Below are 22,852 nucleotides of genomic sequence, written 5' to 3' on the forward strand. Positions count from 1 at the left end.
ATCAATAGCTAGGGAACTGGTTTACCATTCTGCTCTGTAGAATTTTGGTTTGAGAGAAGCTATACATAGTGCTGGGTTTAACACATTTTGTTTTGTGGAGCTGGAGGTGCTACATAAAAAAGAGTATGATTTGGTTCAGATGTAACACTAAACTATGGCTTCTGTGTTTCCTGCTCCCTTTGTCACAGCCACAAGAAGATTGGAAACTTTCGTTTCTGTTTTCAGCTAACTGGTCATCATTTTAGCCAAAACCAGAACTGTGGTTAACATTAACTGTGGTTTAGGGAAACAAATCCTGGTTTAAGTTTGGTTCATTCGCCAAATGAGAGATTCAAATATAATGAGTAACTTTGTTTTTCAACAAACAAATAGAAGGAAATGCTTCCTCTTGCCTGTGGTAGAGGAGTATTACAGTAAACCACAGTTTAGCAAATTGTTAGAACTGGAGTATGTATGTGTGTTTTTAAGCATCATTAAATTCAGGAATTGCTTTACTTTTGTTCCAGCGATTAATGCCATATTCTTATAACGTAGGTGACAAACAGCATGTTTGGTGCTTCAAGAAAGAAGTTTGTAGAGGGAGTCGACAGTGACTACCACGATGAAAACATGTACTACGGCCAGCCTTCGATGTTCCCACATCGATCAGAAAAAGATGTAAGTTTTTATTAACACTAACTTATTTTTTCCATTTTTTAAACTGGTTAAAAATACATGATTTTGTAATCAGGGATACCAGAGTTAATTGGCTTGAATTACCATACATGCTGCACAGAATGTGCATAAGTGTTCACACTTGCGATAGATTGGAAAGCTCAAGTCCTCAAGTGTAGATCTAACCATTAACTGGAAAAATTGGCATTCGTGGCTATCACTTACCATATTTAGTTCTATAATCAGATTTCTAGGCACTGCCTTATTTATTTATGTAAGCATTTTTGTTCCAACTTTCCAATATGTATGTATTACTCAAGGGAGCTTTTGCAGATTAAAATTCACAATAAAATAGTAATATGAAAGAAAACACAACAAAAGCAGGCACAGTAGGCAAAATCTCTTGAATAAACAACTGGAAAATATTTGATATCATGTTTAGGTGCACACATGGTACTTGAGTGTTTGCAAGCTCCACGTTTGTGTCACACAGATCTGTGGCAATGCATGCCCTTCAGCTAACTAGGAACTATAAAATGGGTAGGTGGTTCTTGTGCCAGATCTGAGTGCCTTGTGAAGCTGTCACACAGGACATGAAGGAAATAATCTTCTCCAGTTATTCAGAATATGAAGTTTATTGCTCTGCTGCCTGTAAATATGGAGGCCCCATTTTGCCTCCAGTCATTCCTGAAAGCTTTTATAATGCACCTATTCATAGTCCAGTGGCTCTTTTGCACTAAATGCAAACTAGGGATCACTCCAAACATTCCAGTATTCAGTTTTTCAAAGAGATAGAAATGCTATTTATGCTCATGGAGCTTTTCATTGGCATATGACTTTGTGGTTGATCATCCTTGATAATAAGTCCATCCATTCCCCCCCCCCCCAATCCTGGTTCTTTGTCGTGTTCCCCATGCTGCAAATACTTAAATTCTTGAGGCATTTCTTATACATCAGTGGCCTGAGAGAGGAAAAATAAAATCACTTTTCCAATTTCCAAAAAGCTTTTCTGCTTAGTTACTTTGTGGTGACCTGCCTACTGGTGACAAAGTTCTCAGTGGGCTAGTTTTCAGTGAGTTGGCAAGGCTGTTGTTGGGCAGTACCACTTCAGACTACAGGTGGAAGAAAGTTCATATGACTGAATACCCCCCTGTTTTGAAAAAAATAAATAAATCTGGAAAGCTAAATTAGAACACCCTGTCATACAGTTATCTATGTAGAGAGATGTTTGATGTACAGGAGCAATTGATGATGTCAACTTCCACCTGCAGTCTGAGCGAAACAGCTCAGACTGAGAACTAGGTCAATGATACTTAGTGAGTCAGATAATCTCTGTTAGGTTTATTGTGCTGATAACAAGTCAGAATGCAGAAAATGTGCATATTACTGCACGTATGTCATAGAACCATTTTTCTCTGTGAGTTTTGAATAATAATTTTGGATGTTAGAAATTTATGGTGAATTGAGAGTATTAATAAATCATGGATAGCCTTGCATTCTGAGTGTCACATTGAGAAATTTCCTCCCTTCCATGTCAAATTGTTTTATTAGATGTGATTAGTTTGAATTAGAGCCTGAATAGTTTATTAGTATTTTTTTCTTTGGGTACTATTGCTCATCTAACTATTTCCAGAATTTTCCCCATGTGCATTCCTATTTGCATCTGTGTTTTTGGAGCTTTCCAACCTCCCCCTTCCTCCTGCAACTCCCTGTGGTGCCTTGTGAGCTTCTCAGACTTTCTCAACCTCAATCTTTTAGAGCATATTTTGTAGGAGAGGGGCACTTGGGAGCTTCTGTGCAGAAGCACAAGTGCTGCCTTTGTAACTTCAGATACATCCTGTATGTTCCATTATCTGTTCTGTTAGTAGTGGTCACTAGCTTAGAGAACCTTCCTAATCTCAGTTTACTAAAACTGAGTCCTTGTACGCAGCTCTGTATAGCAAAATGTAACTAACAATAGTCCTAGTCAGGCAAAAGCTTGTGGGTATAAAGTGGGGAAGGCACATGCACACAGGGCTCCACTCCCAGTGACTGCTGGTTCTGTTTCCGAACTTGTGGTGTTAAATGCAATATCCAAAGAAGGGCAATTCTAAGCTGAACATGCTTAGAAGCCTCTTCTTAGCCAAGAACCCTGTGTTATTACTTTTGCACATCTTCAATATGATCACGCTTAGAACTCCACTTCAGACCTATGCACCCAACACACAAAGAAAGTTCAAAGGGTGCCAGAGTTCACTGGGAGGTTGGGAGCAGGGCCTTCTCTGCACACTGCCTTTAGTAAAGGTAAAGGGACCCCTGACCATTAGGTCCAGTCATAACCAACTCTGGGGTTGCGGCACTCATCTCGCTTTATTGGCCAAGGGAGCCGGTGTACAGCTTCCGGGTCATGTGTCCAGCATGACTAAGCCGCTTCTGGAGAACCAGAGCAGCACACGGAAACGCTGTTTACCTTCCCGCCAGAGCGGTACCTATTTATCTACTTGCACTTTGACGTGCTTTTGAACTGCTAGGTTGGCAGGAGCAGGGACCGAGCAACGGGAGCTCACCCCGTCACGGGGATTCGAACCGCCGACCTTCTGATCGGCAAGTCCTAGGCTCTGTGGTTTAACCCACAGCACCACCCACGTCCCACACTGCCTTTAAACCTGCACATGCTTACCCCAAACACATGAATTGCAGTTAAAATTTGCCTGCAGTAGATGATTTCACAACTGCCTTCATTAATTTTCTTAAAGAGTTTAATATTGTAGAAATACTTTATTATCCTATCCTTGACCAACTCTTTATTTATCATTTTAGATGCTGGCATCACCTTCAACATCAGGTCAGCTGTCTCAATTTGGGGCAAGTTTATACGGGCATCAAAGTAAGTATTCTATTCCAAGTTATATGTGAATGTACAGGCTTGTATAAGTTGTTTTGCAAACATGCTGGCTTAATGTTGCTGTATCTTTGCCTACCACTGTGATTTCAGTGTATCTATAGAATCTTGTTCTTTTTTAACCAACCCCTGAAAGGTCAACGGAGTGCAACATACATTTCTAGTGGCTTACCTTCTGTCTAATAGGGAGGTTTTCCTAGGTTACAAGAGGATGAATCTCCTCTATGGGGCAGTGGATTTTTTCTCTCATAAGCCTAGTTCACACACCACATTAAACCATAGTTAAAATAAACTATGGTTTAATGTAAACAAGCATGGTCCTGGTGCATGCTGCTGAAATTGCATCTTTTCCGCTCTTGTTGCTGCTGTCTTGCCTGGAAATAGGGCATGTAGCTTGTATTATCTGAATCTGGCCTCGTGGTTTATTTCTCTGTGAACAAACCATGATCAGAAACCAGCTTGGCTTACCACTTGTGGTTTGTTGGGAGGAAACAGAATCATGTGGTTTGTTTCAGAAACATACAGGACCATACTACAACTTGCTTCCTGGCAGTGTGGCAAGAGTGAGAGAAGAAGGAAGTGCTTGCAATTTCAGCACTGTACAACAAGCACATTGCTCGATCACATTAAACAATAGTCTGTTTTAACTATGGTTTGATGTGAAGTGCAAATCAGGTTATATAGCTATTAAATACAGCTGATTTTTCATGAATTTTGGGGTGGGCAACCATGACTCTAAAATGAAAAACAGCTGGGCTGAATTTATTAATTTAGTGGATATCTGGAAATAATTCAGTAGGTCAGGATTATTTCCAAGTCTGGATAAACTGCCAACAGGAATTAGAAGTGAAAGTAGACAAAAGCAATTCCTTTGCCTTACAAGACTGTCTAGGAATTTATCTTCATTTCAGCAGGCAAATGTAGAAATCTCTTAACTGCCCACAATAAATTCTCCCTGTGATGCAACAATGTGCTAATACTTCCCCCACTTCATATTAGCCAGTTATGATATAATAAAGACAGAATTGCTCTCATGATTACTAACATCTAATTCCTCACAACTAAGGTGTTTTAGGATTCCACATTTAAAAAAAAACAAAAACCAATCATGTTGATAGCCTGATGTGTTATTTCTTTTCATACCCATATTCATGAGCAGGAAGGCATGGTGGTATTTGTGGCACAAATTTTCCCTGTGAAGAGCAAGCAGGGGTAGCAAACAGTAGGAAGCCTGGCTAGACAATTCAGGTGGTAATGTTGGTTTTGGCACATGAAGCCATAGCTCCCAGTGCAGAACAAAGGCTAATCACAGCCCTAGCCCAAACTGTTGGAGGCCTGAGGAGCCAGACTCACATGGATGAATGGGTCTCTGCTGTCAGGGATATTGGCAACGCTCATTCAGGGAAATGGCTAGGTGCAAACCTTTTAAGATCTTTGCTAGAGCTCCCCGTGGCAAAACAAAAGACGCATATGCACTGCCTTTTAATTGACTTTAATATTGTACCAATTAATCAGCATTTTCAACATTAATATAAATAGTGCAGAATTTTGAAAGTAATGACCCAAACGTTATTTCTTGGGCATAATGAATGTTCCAGGGTGTGGTTTTCACTTTGATTTTCCACTTATTTTTTCACTAATAATATAGAAGGTATTGCAATGTAAATATAGTCTACTCTTTAAGAAGCCTATTTCTTTGTTGACAGAAAATGGAAAGTGAAAAGTGGTACCAAGGGCATGCCTTCTCCTTTTCCAAGTGCTTTTTAATATTATGTAGATCTATCTCTGAAACCGTGATTTACAGCAGTAGCCCAAAAGGCAATCAAACCCAGCAGCAGACCCTAAAAAGAGCCACAGCTTGTTGAGCTAAACAGTACTTACCATATTCAAAATTCCAAGTTATGCAGACACATAGGAATCAGTTAAATATATTTTATGACGATGAAGATTAAAACAACTTATAAGCCGCTCCAAAATAAATACATACCAACTGATGCATGTAAAAGAACTGTTGATTGCTCTTAGGCAAACCAATATTAACAGCTTCTTTCAAAACACATAGCGTGTTGTAAAACTGATGACAGTACATATTTTTTCCATACTGATCTTCCTACTTGCTCTTTTTTAATTTGAGTAGTCCCAGTTTGCATACTGCACATGAAAAAATGTTTCTATATTTTCAAACAAATGTGTCACATGCAATGGATCAATGGCAAATCAGTAGGTTTGCCACTTGAATATTTAATACATTACCTTTAACAAGGGCAAATGCGTTTAAAGTTGGGGGCTTGTATATCAACAAAGTTGGGTAAAACAAAAGCCCATATTTACCCCTGCTTAACATATAGGTATATAGTCTTTTTTGTTAAACCTTTAGGTGGCATGGTTTTTGGAATATAGAAACTTCTCTGCAGAAGTTTGTGGTACTTCAGATGGTCTAGAAGCCAAATAAAACTTCATAACATACTCATTGTGTCCATATTCACAGATGTGTTGCAAAAGAGGAGAATGAACCTTGACTGCAGTTTGTAGTTAGCAAGGGGAGAGTTTATACATGACCGTGGGTTCAAATGACACAGTAAGCCAAACCTTGATTTAACTAGGCATAAGAGCTTTTTAAAAGGAAGGAAGAGAGAAGGAAAACAACAGGGAGGAGCGAAGATGCTTTGAGCTCCTTTCCAGAAGCCTGCACAGTTCTGTGGTTCTATAACTATAATGTGAAAACCAGGCCATTGTCTAGTGAGCTGGTGAAGGATTTCAATCATAGGCACTTAGCGACTATGTTTTGATGCCTAGTTTCCTTTGGCATTCATTCTTCTTGCATAGCTGTGAAGTGGTCAGGTCTGTATTTGATTAACTGCCACTTGTCAGCTGAACCCAGCAAATTCTGGTTAATCTTACTTTGTTTCAAACAGACTGTGGGTAACTTCAAACAGTAGTTTATGAAGCTGAGTCCCCGCCCCCAATAAACCATAGTTAAGATTAGCTGCTTTTTAGGATTCAGATGAAATGCTAATCTGGTTAATCTAAATGGGAAGCAACAGCTTCTGATTTCATGGCGCTGCAGTGGGAGAGGAAACATACAAGTCTGGGGAGAGACTAGGTTTGTTCCTGTCATAATTAACACAGCCTGAACAAAGCCAATGGAGCTTACAATCAATGTAAGTGACATTGCAGTCCACCAATAAATACTGGAAATGAAGACTTCTGGTATACACTTTTTAAAAATCCGGATGTTTTAAAGCAAATGGAACAGTTTCTGTTAGTGAATTTTGTTTGGAGCCAATATTTGCTTAGGAGGCTTATGGTGCCCTTCAAATTAAGAATAAGTTCTAAAAACATAGCTGTTGCTTGAAAATCTCACTTTAAAAAAAATGTTTTGTCAATCAAACACATTAACATTTCAGGGGAAACTTTATATTAATATATATGTAAGTAATTTATCTCCAAAATGAAGTTCCCTTTACCCAACTAAAAAAAAAAGTTTGAAAACTACACCCACTGAATTTAGAACTGATTTCATAAAAAGATAGCCTATTGTGTGCATTTTTGTTTTTTTTTTAAAAAACTACCCAGCACATTTGGCTGTCAAATCAGAATGAATACCCATTTTCGCGAAAACCATACTTGTCTTCCTTAATTCTCTACATTGCCACTCCTCTGACTTTTTTCCAATAGGTGCACTAGGCCTTCCAATGAGGGGAATGAGCAACAATACCCCTCAGTTAAATCGCAGCTTATCGCAAGGCACTCAGTTACCGAGCCACGTAACGCCAACAACAGGGGTACCAACAATGTCACTTCACACGCCTCCATCTCCAAGCAGGTATTTATTGACAGCACTTATTTCTGCAGGGGTTCCTAAAATATGTAGCATATGTTTTTACTTTAAATTATTTTGCAGTGCACATACATTAAAAAGAACAATGTTTTAATTTTCTAGATTACGGCTTGTGTTTTGAGGGTACTGGAGGAAAGCTTGTAATGCAATATTGATCCCAGCCTTTGGAAAATAATATTCACATTCTGCTGTGCAGCTTGTTAAAATAAGACACTATATATATGAAATGTCCTAAACTTGCTCACCCTTTTTTAAAAATCTGAAACTAACCGAGCTAGGGGAAAACTTTGGGAGCCACTGCCAGTCAAGGTAGACAATATAGGCAGCTCTTTATATGTGTATGTTTCTAAGAGCCAGTTTGTTTAGATACAATTCTGAAAAGAATGGTTTGCTGTGACTGCTTCAAAATGATGATATTCTGCTAAACATCATTGTATCTGTTGGATCTTCTTTTCCAGGGGTATATTGCCTATGAATCCTAGGAATATGATGAACCACTCCCAGGTCGGTCAGGGCATCGGAATTCCCAGCAGGACAAACAGCATGAGTAGTTCGGGATTAGGCAGCCCTAATCGAAGCTCACCCAGCATAATCTGTATGCCAAAGCAACAACCCTCTCGACAACCTTTTACTGTGAACAGGTAAGGCAGATTCAGTATTAGGAACCAATTTGCTGCTATGAGCTAAGCAAGTGATCTGAATTTTCAAAGCTGGGTTATGAGTTAAATTAGGTCAATTTTTGTGGGAAAGTGAATGGGTATTATTATTATTATTATTATTATTAATAATAATAATAATAATATTTTATACCCCGCCCATCTGGCTGGGTTTCTTTTGAAATGCTTTCACCAGTTTTTGCAACCCTACAAACTAAAATCAAAACTTTTTTAAAACAAATGTATCAAAACATAATTATTTAGGATTGTATTGAATGCTACACCAGTGGCGTTCCATTGGCACAGCAGGACTTTCCCCCACCCCACCCAAAATCTGCTCCAGTGTGTTGCCAACTCCCCACCCCCCAGCTGAGGTTGAGAGTGCATGAGGAACAAGAGAGGATGAGGAAGAGCCATTGTGAGCATGGGTGTCTTTACTGTTCAAGTGGAACAGCAGCCAAAGCTGACTTGCGATGCATTAGGATTAGTTAGCTCGTATTGCCAAGCTTTGTGTTAAATGTGTCAACTCTCCCAGCTCAAGGAGCAATATGAATAAGTGAACTTCATGTATGTAATGGAGCTTCTCTTCTTTCCATGTCCCACAAGCTGCCCCTCCTTCCATCCAGAACAGCGCCACTGAAACAGATCAAGCCCTTACACAAATATAATGGGCTTCTCTGGATAAGATAGTGCAGGCATAGGCAAACTTGGCCCTCCAGATGTTTTGGGACTACAACTCCCATCATCCCAAGCTAACAGGACCAGTGGTCAGGGATGATGGGAGCTGTAGTCCCAAAACATTTGGAGGGCCGAGTTTGCCTGTGCCTGAGATAGTGCTTATCATCTACTCATCCTGATCCAAGCTTTTTTAAAAGGACTAGAAAAAGAAAGCAAACTTGAAATGGAACACCTTCTAGTCACCCATGTTAACCTGCTGAGATTCAGTCTTGGATGCTTGTAGACCAAAAATAACATTTAGTACACTGGTATCACGTATTTATAATTCCAGACAGAATAACTCGAAAGTGGTGATAGGAAGTAAAATAATGTTATATATTTAGTATTTAAGTTGCAGTATAGGTAATGTAGAACTTCATATAAGGAAATAAATACAATTGCTAATAAGCAAGTTCCCATATCTAAGGGAGGTCATATCTGTACTTTATCAAATTTAGCCAAGGTTTCTTTTAAAACCTCTTAAATTATTAACTGGCTTCAGTTCTCATCAGTTTTTGTACAGTGAAGACTTCTGTGTTTGTGCTGTTGTTTCATAGAGAAATCTTTTCACTCACTGGGTCTGTTGGTCAATGTAATACCCATTTTCTGAACATTTTTAGTCTGGAAGATGTGCAATATTGGTATTACTGTGCTTTAAGAATACGAGTGTTAGACATAAATTTTACCAAGGCATAGGCCAATAGCTAACAAAGAACTGTATATGCTCCTGCAACATGTTTAATTTAAATAAGAACTGTTAAAACAGAAACCTGTTCAGCCATCATTCCAGTTTTCTGACAGTGAACAATACCAATCATGCCAAACAATGCATTTTTAAAAACAGAAGGCAGGTGTGTCAGTTAGAATGCGACTGATAATTCATTAGCAGTTCCATTCTTTTCACTTGAAGAATCTTGAATCTGACCGTCAGATACCCATTTTCATACTAAAACAAGCTTATTGTTGCATTAATAAATTACGGAGAACACATTAATAGCCTTCATCTTATGGCTGTTCTTTCTCTGCACTCATCTCCAAAGTCAGGTGGACCGACCGCTTGGTGTATAAATGAAGAAGTGGCTAAATAGAAAAAAACACCAAACAGCTGGTGAAAGGGAGAAACAGGAAGAGAGACAGAGTATTAAAATAGTTTTATACTTTTATGAGTATGTTTCAAATCTGAAACAACTAAGAGCCCTTTTTTTGTTTCTCTTTTTACCATATACTGATTGTTTTCAGTATTATAAGTGATCTCTACTTCCTGGGGAGGTTTTGAATTTCCTCTGTTGTTTTGAGAGCTTGCTCGGATGCTTACTTCTGCATTTCCTCAGAGCTGCACTTTACACCTTGTCCTAACATTTTCCATGAAAGGATTTGTTCGAGACAAAGCAACCTTGGAATGCACACCCCGCTTAAACAAATGTAGGATATGCATAAAGATGCTTCGTTGAATCCACTAAAATGCTCATTTTTTGACCCCTTTTGGTGCAAGGTTCCACTTAAGTTTTTATGAAGTTAAATATTCGTGGAAAAGTTGAAACAATCTCATTCTAACATTTTGACCAGCGTCGAATACAATGGTGTGCCATTATATTCTATCGGCGGGTTTAGGTTTTTTGTTCCTCTTCACATGGATTGCCTTTATCAGCATTCCATGGGATCCTAGCTGTACTGAGGATTGCTTCTTTTAAGAGCTCAAAGGGCTGTCAACTTAAAATCCCTGATCCTTTTTAAAAATCCTGTAAGGATCTATTTAGGTTTCCAGCAGGAGCCAGTTAGCTCTTTACCTATTTTAGCCAATGTAGTCATCCAGATCTGAAAGACGACCAAAGCATTTTTGAGATTGAAGCAGTATAATAAAGATTTTTGTTTTAAATTTTGAGCTTTCTTTTTAAACTTAACATTATATTGTGTTCAAATTAATGTTTGTTTTGCAGAGCTGTGTGTGTTGGGGAGTCATATAAGAACAATTAGTTAGGTGTTAGTCATGTATCATTTTCTCTCATCCCCCAGATGATTTAAAATCTGTTCCCTTACTCTACTTTTATTTGTTTGTTTTTTATAGTATGTCTGGATTTGGAATGAACAGGAATCAGGCGTTTGGAATGAATAATTCTTTATCAAGTAACATTTTTAATGGAACAGGTAAGCCCACTTAAAATTGCACACTTGAGAGACTTTGCTGGAAGCACATTTTGTATACAATTTTAGGGTCCCCCCCCCCCAAATTACAACATTTGTGTAGACATTCATGATGTTTTTCAATAAATGTTCAGAGTTCTTGAATTATAAATGACTTAAGTTCTGAGTCATATAAATTAGAAGGCAAACTAAATTATTTTATTTACAAAGACACTTAAATAATGTGTGTTAAATCTCTTGCATGTAGTCATAGCCCAGCTCCACCAAATTTCTGCTCTGGGTTTGCAACCTTCTTCCAGCTGAGCCCTGGGGGTCTCAGAGGAAGCAGATACCACAATGCTGGAATGATGGCCTTCTCCCCATTCCCAGCCGCTGGACTTTCTCACTGCAGTGGGAATGTCATAAATTGTGATGGTAGTATTTGACACACAACTATCCATTGGTTTTCCTGGGACTCAGCTGCTTATGCTGCTGGCTAGACACCAGGCATAATTCCCCTCTTTAAACCCTCTATCATGTAGGATGTTTTGAACTACTGTTGGATCATTAACTGGGTAATTTAACACTAGACAACTACTAGTTAAATTAAAATTATATAGTGATGCCAGAGCTGCATCATCTGTAGTCCCAGTGGTAAAGCACTGTTATATTGAACCTGTTCCAGTATGTTGTTGGTAATGTTGTTTTTTTCATCTTTTTTTGCCAGCTAGCTATAGCCACAACATGGTTTTAGGACTGTTAATTTTGCTTTTAATTGTTTTCTGTGTCCATTCAAGAATTAGCATTTTATTTTTACTAGCTTGCGTTAAGCTCCTGGTCATATTTACAGTGCGAGACCCTCTCTAACTTGATCTCTCCATTTTGGGATATTTCTTTCCTTTTGTTGTAGGGGCAAGAAAGTGATATAAATATCACCCTGGTGCTTGAGAGTTAGTAATTATTCACTCTGCAGTGTCGTTTTTATGGGAGACAATTTTTGAGAAGAATTTTAAGTTGCCTGCATTTACTTTTAGATGGCAGTGAAAATGTGACGGGACTGGACCTTTCAGATTTTCCGGCACTAGCAGACAGAAACAGAAGGGAAGGAAGTGGGAATCCAACTCCACTAATAAACCCTCTAGCTGGAAGGGCACCCTATGGTGAGTGTGTGTCACTTAAAACTGGTACTTTGGCAGCCTAGTTTGCTTTTATCACAAGGCACAATGGATATTTGAAAACAGGTTTGTTGAACTTGATACTTGACACTGTTCTATAGTTAATGTCATTTCTTGGGCAAAGGGAAATTGCAAGATTCCAATAGAAACATAATTAAAACATATTTAGGCTGCAATCCTATACCAACTCACCCAGAAGCTCAAAAGAGGCAGAGTTCCTAAAATCAATAGAGAACTTTGATTTCCTAATCTGAGAATAATTAAGGGAAGCAAGAGAATTGCCAGATCATTTGTGCTATAAATTTTCTTGTTTTCACTTACCACCTCCCCATTCTACTTTCAACTGCTACTTTGTATTTTTTTATCTATATGTGAGTCAAACAGTTATTTCTGATGTACTCTCCATTGTTGTAGCAAAGAATTCATCTCTTTAGCCCAGTTTCACATTCCCATCTTGAATAGCTTGGCCTATTTTTGTGTGTGTGAAATAAGGGTTGAAGGATTGTGTCTAGAGGGTATCTGCAGATCTACCAGTCTAAGTGCTTGCAGTTTTTCCCCTGCACTTAGTCACCATAAACCATTGCAATGACGCGTTGTGTTACCAATTATCTTAGTATGTTAGAAGATACAAGATGAGGAAATGTGCCCAAGCAATTTAGAACTGCTTTCTTTAATAATACTGTGTTAAATGCTGTTTGTTTTATTTTTTAAAGCACCCTGTTGCCCCCCTCCCATACCTTGACATTGTTAATTGTAAGAATGTTAACTTAAAAATAACAATCAAATCTTCTATGAAGAATTGGTTCAATAGACCTACATTTATAATAGTTTCTGCAAACTGCTGCATTGAAAGAACATATTTTTCCCTGTTTTTTAATTTCTTCTTTCATTATCTGTTGAGGTAGAAAATTTTGCTGATGGAAGTGAGAAAAATCAATAGCAGCACAGAAATATAATATCTAATTTGGTACACTTATCTTCAACACAGTTGGAATGGTAACAAAACCAGCAAGTGAGCAAACCCAGGACTTCTCAATACACAATGAAGATTTCCCAGCTTTACCAGGCTCTAACTACAAAGATCCAACATCGAGTAATGATGACAGTAAATCCGTAAGTGTCTCCTGTTTTTTAAAAAAGAAACAATTCTTTTGAACCCATTGATCTAGGAAGAATTAGCCTCATCCAGAACAGGTTGAACATCAACCTCTTTGGCAGAACTTCTTTATTGTTAGTGTTGAACATCAGTTTATGGACCCTCAGAGTCTACTCCTGTACTGTGGTACTAATTTTGCTTTCCACTACTTCCCTAAATTTTATGTAAAGGAGAAATAGAGTTGGGTGGTGTGAGCACATTGATGATGCCCCATTCAAATTTCCCAGTTCATGGCATTGAACAGCTTTATACAGATCAGCAGTGGGGAGCCTGCAAACCAGATTAGGCCCAGCACAGCTCTTAATTTGGCCTGCAAAGCCAGCCATTTCCCCCAACTATGCCCACCTACCCTACACCTTAAATCATTTATTACGCTGGGCAGGCAAAGATTCAGCTGCAAAGGAGCAAGAAGGAGCCTTCAAGTCCACTCCTGATTGTTCCATGGCAAGCAAAGCTTGCAGTTGGTGCTAATCAGCGGTACCAGAAAACCTTTTCCATGATAGGTTGCACTGTGGCGTTCCCAGTCATGCGACTTCGCAGCCTGCCATGAGTTCAAAGAATTGGGAGTGCACTCAGAACGCCAGGTGATTGACATGTTGCCATCCTCACCTGGCCAGCAGGGATTGAGGAGCTCCTCCTCCTTTTCTCTGCCCCGATATAGGTGCTATAAAACATGGGGAACGAAAAGGAGACCTGCAAAGACCTCATAGCAAAAAATGACATATGGTGAAATTAGCTGGACAAATACTTAAAAAAGGAAAAGAATTTGCAGCTTTAATTTAAGGCCCTATTCCAAAGGGTTGGACTGTGGACGCCTTGAATATGCACACAGCCAATCTTCTGAGCCCATGGTTTTAAGGCTGTTGTCCTCCCTTACAGTGCTGCACTAAAGCTCGTGGGAGGTTCAGGATCAACCTCTAACACATGGAAACAGTTGTCACTGGGAAGAAAAAATGGTACACAAGCACGTATCTCTGTACACCTCTAAAGGGACTCTGTGGGTTACAGTTTATTTATACTTGTCCTTCTGTGTCTTTTCTCATGCTAAATTTCTTGCTACATTTTCTCTGAATAGAATTTGAATACATCAGGCAAGACATCTTCTAGTGCAGATGGACCTAAATTTCCTGGAGATAAAAGTTCAACAACGCAAAACAATAACCAGCAGAAAAAAGGGATCCAGGTGTTACCTGATGGTATGCTCAATCTCTTTCTCTCCTCCTGCCCCTGTTTTCCATTAAATTTCCTCACAAAAGCTTTTAAATGTTTTTTTGTTCTGGACATTTTGGGATTAATCTCGTGGTGTGTTTGCCTAGGTCGGGTTACCAACATTCCTCAAGGGATGGTAACAGACCAGTTTGGAATGATTGGTTTGTTAACATTCATCAGGGCAGCAGAGACAGACCCCGGCATGGTACATCTCGCATTAGGAAGTGACTTGACAACTCTAGGTCTCAATCTCAACTCTCCTGAGTAAGTTGTTCTCTGTTTCCGTACCATTTGTTGTTCAAACTAATGACTTCAGCTAGCCACCTTGAAAAATCAAAACTTTAAATATATTTTGCTAACTGAAAATGTAATATTGGAAAGCAAAAAAAATGCAGTTTGTTTCAAGATGTTGAGTTCAACTCCGCAAGCTTCCAATAAATCAAGATCCTCTTTTCATTTCCTTCTGTTTTCAAGAGTGTGAATTGGAAAAACGCTTCATATCAAATCAATTAAAACAAAACAAGATACTGATTTGCATTTGTGAATAGTGTATGTTCTTGTGCACATTTTTTTGTTTGAAACACTTACATAACACTTATTTGAGAATATCCAAAAGGAAAAAGCATACAATTAATAATAATAATAATTTATTTATGCCATAAAATTTATCTACTGCTTGATTGAAAAAAAACCGTTGATAATAATAATAAAACAATAAAGCACCATAATATAATTTCTAATATCTGCAGTAACCAACCAACTGCACCAACCAATATTAATAAGAGAATATAATAGGTCATATTCGATGTACAGCCAGAATCATTAGCATTTATAATACACACACACCCTAGAAAGACTTTGTTTTCACTATGTAATTCCTGCCTTTCTTGAGTTATTTGTTGTCTGAGCGGCAGACAATGTGCTGGACTACTTGCATTAGCATAGTTTGCTGCCCTTATTGCTAGGTGAGGAATAGCCATTGATTTTATTTATCAAGCTTTCCATAGAAAAGTGTGCAACTGAGGATGTACACGTGATATTAGTAGAGTAGGCTCATGAGAATGGCTGAATATGCTTATTAAATGTATGTTTTATTTTTTTTGGAGGGTGGCTGTCCCAGGGAGAATGATAGACACCTCCCCCTGGCACTACATTTTTAGGAGCATTTTTCCCCTTTGCAGAGACTTGAGGAGCTCTCTTAACTGACAATCAGCTGCTGGTCAGTTGCATGGAGTCTCTGCAAAGTCCCTGCACCAATCAGCTGAAGGCGCTGAAAGCACGTTTTCAAAGGAGGTTGCTGTTAGCCAGCTAATCAGTGGCTACAGCACCTTCTTTTGAAAACGTCACAGATGGGTGGGGAATACGTCACAGCGTCATGTGATTGACTGGGGTAGGGGTGGGAGAACAGAAAGATCTGACCCCCCTACACAGTCTCGTCCTATGCCCCTCTTTATTGGGCCTATGCCGCTACTTTGATCAGGACTCTGGTTTTGTGTTGTGTGTTGGGCTTTTGCAAAAATAAAAATGTTTGGTAATAGCATGTGAGGGCTCTGCTGCTTCCAGTTCCTTTGCTGCGTGTGAGTGTATGCGAAGAACAAGTTCCCTAGTGCACGCTTTCTCCACACATCCCATGTTCAGAGCAGAAAGGTAATTGAGTAAGCTTGAAGGTGGTTAAATTGTAATGGTTTTAAGGCCGTAAGTGGTGAATTTTAGAACCTATTGACAGTTTCAGCTGGAAAATTTCCATTATCTACATTCCCTCCATTCCACCAGAAAACAGGGTACGCTGTGACCTCAAAAGAAAGATCATAGCTCTGCTGGTATCTGAACGGTTGTTTCCCACTCTGTGGAGTATGAAAAACCTGAGGAATGGTGTGGTTCCTTCAGTAAGAGAAGAGAAGCAGTGGTATGCTCCTTCTCAGACCTGAGATGAAGTATTGGTATGAGAAGTACCCAAGAAGATCAAGCAGCCCACGTGTTTTGCGATTTCATACATTACCATTGCGCAGTGGAGCCAAGCCATACCAAATCAGGGTTTCAATGGCTACTGTGTTGTCTAGATAATGTATGAATTTTAGCCTGTGTGTGTGCATAAAGTAGTTTTGTGAAAAAATAACACAAATGTTGGGAGAAAGGTGGATCGTGATACCAATTCAGTCACTTTTTTTTCTGTGCAGAAATCTTTACCCCAAATTTGCATCACCTTGGGCTTCTTCACCTTGTCGACCTCAAGATATAGGTAGGGTGGATGTACGTGTGTGTGTGTGGTTAAAATTCCTAAGTGAGAGTCAGTGTCATGGGATCAGAATTAAATCGCTTTTCATTCCTTTATCTAGACTTCCATGTTCCATCTGAATATTTAACGAACATTCACATTAGGGATAAGGTGAGCAATACCGTCTTGTCCCTTTATATAAACAAAAGTTTGCCTGTTGAAATACATTATGCAAGTTTCTTTGAGTTGTCTATAATTTCAGCAAAAAAATTGATTTCTAGACCGATTAAATTCTTTACTTCTCCCAGGATAATACAGTTCAGGGAAACTATTTTAACAGATACTTGTTTTGTGAACAAATTAGTAGTAAGGACTATGAATATGTGAAGGACAAGAAAATTATAAGACCAGATATTTTCTACAACATTAGCTCTGCAACTGCTAAATAGGTAAATTGAAATAGACGCTAGAGGGGGAAATGGATTGTTTTATTATACATGCTAGAAAAAGTGTTGGCAGCATGCTTGGAGATAGGTTCACAATCCAGTTACACTCTTCCTGCTTCGTTGAAGCCAGCTGGAATTCTACCAGAGTAATTTGTCTCATAATAGCACCCTTAACTATAGGTCAATAAAAGTTTGATTGGATTTAGTGCCTTTATGCAAACTCCTTTCTTTAAAAAGTGTTCATCTTTTTTTTTTTTTCCTTTACAGTTGGCTGCAATAAAGCTTGGCCGCTATGGGGAAGATCTACTGTTTTATCTCTATTACATGAATGGAGGAGATGTATTACAGCTATTAGCAGCAGTAGAGCTGTATGTTCAGATTTCAGTGAATTTTGTATTAGGATACAAAGGAGACAATTATTCTGGTTATTTAAAAAATTTTAAATTGCTGTTTCAAATGCAAGTTATTTTGTATGCCACATGTTAGGGAATTCCATGCTAGCAAGAATGACACTTGAAAGGAAACAGGTTTCTGCTTATATATTTCCCACACTTGTGCTTGCATGGTGGAGAACCTAATCTCTAATCTCTGCCAGATGATAGACACCCATCATTCATTAGAAGGAGAATACTGGGAGTTCTTAGTGGGGGGGGGGATGTGTGTGTGCACAGCTTTATCCTCTAGATTGAAGCCATTAACTAAAACCGTAATCTAAGCTCTCATAAATTGTCTTGCAATTTAGTTATCTTGTATTGCCTACTTCATGCTGGGCAAAAATATTTCGTGAATACTTCTTAATATTACCATTGCATATAGGACAATATATTCAATTTTTTGCTTGAGGTACTAACTTTGATAGCGGCTAGATTATTGTAGCATGTTAAAGATGTTGAGCAGCCATGTTGGTGTAGATATATTTTGAGTTTTAAAGAAGATTAAATCAGTGGAAATTAGCCAAGCTAACAGAATCTCTTCCTTCCTGATTGGATAATAATAGATTCAACCGAGATTGGAGATACCACAAAGAAGAAAGAGTATGGATTACCAGGGCACCAGGCATGGAGCCAACAATGAAAACCAATACATATGAGAGGGGAACATACTACTTCTTTGACTGTCTTAACTGGAGAAAAGTAGCTAAGGTATTTTTCTTCTTCAGAGAAACATTTAAAAGCTGCACATAAAATGTTTACTTTGTGCACATTCTCAGTAGTATTTGTAAAAAATGGGGGGGGGGTATTCAAGGCTGTGCACATTTATGGTGGGTTGTTCTACACCAAAAATTCTGATTATGTGAAAGGAGACTCTGTTGGGGCAAAGGCATACCAGCATTCATTACCTTGGTTCCCTCTCAGTTCGCTGACTGTTGCCCATCTTCGGAATGCCTCAGATAATGGCCCTATTTTATTTTTATTTTTTACACAAATGCTTATCAGAAGATGAACCCAGAAGTATATCAAGATCCCCTAGTTAAGTCGGAACTGTGTTCCTTCTTTTCAACTTGCTTCAGCCTTTGATTGTCCCCTCGTTGTGTAAGTGATTGAAACGTATTAAAACGTATTGTCATGGGGATAATTATGTAAGGATGACATCCATCAACCAGCTTCGTAGAAAGCCTGTGGGGTTTTGATTTCACATTCTAGAAATGGCTCTTAAAACAATAGTTCGTTCACCTTAGGAGGAGGCCTGATTTGTACCTTTCTGTGAATCTTGGTTGAAATGTAAATGGAGTGGTAAAATGCAGTTTATTTTGTCACAAATCTATATATCGGCAGTGGGGAACCACTACTTAGGCTCAAGCAGGGTATCTTCTGCAGCATCCAGAATCTGTTGCTAAGAGGTAACCAGGGACACTCTGGGCACTGTGACTCATATCCTACTTCCCTTTTTCTGTATACCCGGCTTGAAGTCAAGCTTGGGGTGCAAAGGAGCATTTTTCTTTCTCAACTGCAGCTATTCAAATTGGGCTGCAAAGGGAAAAAATTCTTAGGAGGTGCATCTTAAAATCAAGCCATACCTGCGAAAGGAGGAAGGAAATCGCATGTGGATTACATTACATGTAGTATTTGTTGACTGAGTACAGGATCAGTAATAGATATTTTGTATAAATGAGGACATTTCTCTCCAGACAGCTCACAATCTAAAGGCAGGAGAAGAAACAACTTAAATCTTGGAATAATTGCTTACACACAAGATGGGAGAGAGAGGCATGTCCTAGCCAACATAGCAGGAAGCTTGAATGGCTAGGAGTTGGTCTTGCTCCCTGTGGACACGAGAAGGAGTTTGAGTGTGACTTTGTATCTTTGAAAAATGTTGTTTTTGTAATTTTGAACTGAACTGAATGTTATCTATCCTGAATGTGTGCTGCGATACAAATTGTAGGTAAATAAACCATTGTTTAAAAGAAATGGATGAGAAAATACTGTATAGCTATTTCAGATCACCAGGAAACATTAGACTTTTTCTTGTTAGCCTTCATCACAGAAAGACGAATGGTGTGTTTGGATGCCGTCTTGCCTTAAAAATCTTAAGCTTAATGGGTATTCCTAAACATGCTGGCAAGCGCAAACCATTACCATTAGTATACATAACATGCAGATCTGTCCCAGATACTGAGATGGACAGGAAAGTGCTTTCATTCAGAGAACTCTGATCCAAAGAACTGCCAGAGCTTAAAAATCTACCCTGAGTACACACTTCAATATGTGTGTTTTACCTATAAAGCTCTGAACGTGTTGATGCATAAGTAATATGCATCTCATATCCCCCCCCCGTAAGATCTTTCGCAGAAGTCTTGCTCTTTGTACCCATCCTATCATAGGTAAGTTAAGCTGCCATGAAGAACAGAACCTTTTATTTGGCAACCCTCTGACTATGAATAGTACTCCCTTGCTTTATTCCTCATGGGCCTATGTTATTTATGTTTTAAGCATCCAGATCTTTCTGTACATGGATTTCCCCCCCATCTCTCAGCTGCAGTCCATCACAGCCCCCAGAAAGATGCTCCTGAGGGTCAGTGCATTGCATCACGGGAGAAATGGGAAATTCCTGCATGTGAGCAAAAGTGCCTTCTGCTCACACATGGGACAATTTGGAGCCAATCCATTTGGAGCCAGTTTGGAGCTCCCACACACGCCACTGCAGTTGAGCTGCAAGGCGATATTGCTGGCAAACATTTTTCTTTCGTTATTTATAATCTGCCCCTGAGATCACTGAAGTGGAAAGGGGCAGAATATATAGAGAAACGAAAATAAATAACGATTTTTTCGCTCTATAAGACGCACCAGACCATAAGATGCACCTAGTTTTTGGAGGAGGAAAACAAGGAAAAAAAATATTCTGAATCCCAGAAGCCAGAACAGCAAGAGGGATCGCTGCGCAGCAATCCCTCTTGCTGTTCTGGCTTAGCCACGTGAAGCCTCTTCAGGGCAGCGGGATGAAGGCTCTCTGGGCCCTGAGGAGGCTTCAAGTGGCTAAGCCAGATGCTAGAACAGCGAGAGGGAGTGCTGCACAGCGATCCCTCTTGCTGTTCTGGCTTCTGGGATAGCTGTGCAGCCTGCATTTGCTCCATAAGACGCACACACATTTCCCCTTTTTAGGAGGGAAAAAGTGTGTCTTATAGAGCAAAAAATACGGTAGATGTCTGCCTATCATCTGGAGGTAGTTCTTACCAGCTACAGTTGACCAGGTGACTGACTGGCTTTACATTCCAGATATATCCTTTAGTAGAATTTAAAACTACAGTACATATTTTTTACTTCACAAGTTGCTGCTTCTTCGTCGTCAAGAATGCCTTCCCCTGCCTCCTTATAAAAGAGCTTGCAGGGGAAATGCAATTTATAGTTCAGCACCTCCCAAAATTTAGAATATGTTATGCATTCTGCACATCTGCAGAAATGTGGCACAGAAGAAAAAAAGTAAAATGGGGGGAATAGTAGATGGACAATTTTGGGGAAACACTTTAAAGTTTGTATGTAGCGTTTTACCATGATCCTCCAGAGCAGATTTTGAGGTTGCAGGGAGACAAGAAGCCCTAAGTCTTTCTGCAGGCGTGGAAGTTCATTGCCATTATGTTGGGTTCTGCCATAAGTTTTAAAGTAGCTACTGGAGAGTTTTTGTAAAGCCAATTTCAAAAGTGAAGGCTGCTGCTGCTGCAGAATATTTATTTCCCCCTCACCATCATAATATAAAAGGAGACAAGGCCAAGAGAAGATTAGCTTCTTTGGTCAAGAGAAAATCTGGCAGATTTTATTTCCCCCTGAAGCAGCATTTTTCTTTGGGTTACACATGACCTTATAGAATTTAGTGGGGCATCTGCTGATAATGAAGTGATCGTCTTTTTTATTTGGTTTCTAGGAGTTTCATCTGGAATATGACAAGCTAGAAGAAAGGCCTCATCTGCCATCCACCTTCAACTACAACCCTGCTCAGCAAGCCTTCTAAAGACTTCCCTTGTCTTGGGGTATGGCTGTCTCAGCACAATACTCAACATAACTGCAAAACTGATGTGGCTCAGGCATCCTGGTTTTAATTCCTTATGAGGATCTGGCAATTGGCTCATGCAAAAGGGTCACCATTTGAAGTCCTGCCTTACTAATTATGTGCTGCCCAACAACTAAATTTATAATTTGTTTTTCTTTAGTTTGAGCAGGGTCGGATTAAAAAAAAATTTTTTTTTACTTTTTTTTTTTTGCCAGCAGACAAGCTTGGGTCTGTAAAGACAAGCAAGTACACTGACAAAAGTTTACCACTTAGTTTCCAAATTGTAAAAAAAGGAAAAAAAGAAACAAGAAATAGACAATAAAATTTGCATTGTTCATTGTAGCACTCTTGGTAATAAAAAAAAAATGTTTGTGCATTTTTATGTGAAGATCCTTCTCGTATTTCATTTGGAAAGATGAGCAAGGTCTGCTTCCTTCATTTTACTTCCCCTTCAGTTTTTGAAAAGGCAGTTTTCGCCAACTTAATGCAAGAATATCTGACTGTTTAGAAGAAAGATATTGCCACAACCTTTGGTTCATTTCCAGGGTTGTGTGTTACTGAGCTTCATCTTTCCAGAATGAGCAAAACACTGTCCAGTCTTTGTTACGATTTTGTAATAAATGTGTACATTTTTTTTAAATTTTTGGACATCACATGAATAAAGGTATGTATGTACGAATGTGTATATATTATATATATGACATCTATTTTGGAAAATGTTTGCCCTGCTGTACCTCATTTTTAGGAGGTGTGCATGGATGCAATATATGAAAACGGGACATTCTGGAACTGCTGGTCAGGGGACGTCTTTGTCGCCCTGTGCACTAAAGGGCCAGATTTCAGCAGCCAAGGACATCCATACCCAAGTGAATGTGATGGGACTTAACGAAGTGAACTGAGACAATTCACTCTGGCTGTTTGAACAGCAGCGTTTCATAGGAAGAGAAAAAAAAAAAGATCAATCTTGTATTTTCTGACCACATAAAGGCTTCTTCTCTTTGTAATAAAGTAGAAAAGCTCTCCTCACTGCAGTGTTGACTTTGATTTGAGATTGTGATATCACTTCTTCAACGATGAGAAAAATATGGAAAAAAAAGTTGAAGTATTAAAACATACTAAGCTATAAAGTGTTTGTGGCACTTAAAAGGAAGAGTCTTTTCGCTGCGGGAGCTTCATTGAATAAGAGTCGCATACGTTTCCACTGTAGGTCTGAATTCGTGATCAAACCTTGTGAATGTCAGAACAGGCTGACGTAATAATAGAACAATGTATTTTTAGCAATGGGGTAAGATGGGCAAT

At 39.0% G+C, this 22,852-nt stretch overlaps 1 protein-coding gene across 8 annotated transcripts in view; it reads left to right on the forward strand.

Moving 5' to 3' along the window:
• The window catches only part of CNOT2 (CCR4-NOT transcription complex subunit 2), a 58,021-nt gene extending 35,442 nt beyond the window's left edge, over positions 1–22,579 (forward strand). For 6 of the 8 annotated variants that reach the window (XM_083400692.1, XM_083400694.1, XM_083400695.1 and 3 more), the window contains 14 exons: positions 535–657; positions 3,454–3,520; positions 7,214–7,361; positions 7,835–8,017; positions 10,815–10,894; positions 11,905–12,030; positions 13,034–13,158; positions 14,277–14,397; positions 14,518–14,674; positions 16,588–16,649; positions 16,747–16,796; positions 17,339–17,439; positions 18,069–18,213; positions 21,428–22,579. In XM_083400692.1, coding sequence (XP_083256818.1) covers positions 547–657; positions 3,454–3,520; positions 7,214–7,361; positions 7,835–8,017; positions 10,815–10,894; positions 11,905–12,030; positions 13,034–13,158; positions 14,277–14,397; positions 14,518–14,674; positions 16,588–16,649; positions 16,747–16,796; positions 17,339–17,439; positions 18,069–18,213; positions 21,428–21,514 — 1,563 coding nt within the window. In that variant the 5' untranslated portion in view covers positions 535–546 and the 3' untranslated portion in view covers positions 21,515–22,579. The remainder of the gene's footprint in view (positions 1–534; positions 658–3,453; positions 3,521–7,213; positions 7,362–7,834; positions 8,018–10,814; positions 10,895–11,904; positions 12,031–13,033; positions 13,159–14,276; positions 14,398–14,517; positions 14,675–16,587; positions 16,650–16,746; positions 16,797–17,338; positions 17,440–18,068; positions 18,214–21,427) is intronic. The other 2 variants (XM_083400693.1, XM_083400699.1) reach the window with 2 other exon arrangements.
• The last annotated feature ends 273 nt before the right edge of the window (positions 22,580–22,852 follow it).

This window comes from Podarcis tiliguerta, assembly GCF_965153285.1.
Source record: "Podarcis tiliguerta genome assembly, chromosome: 10".
Taxonomy (NCBI): Eukaryota; Metazoa; Chordata; class Lepidosauria; order Squamata; family Lacertidae; genus Podarcis; species Podarcis tiliguerta.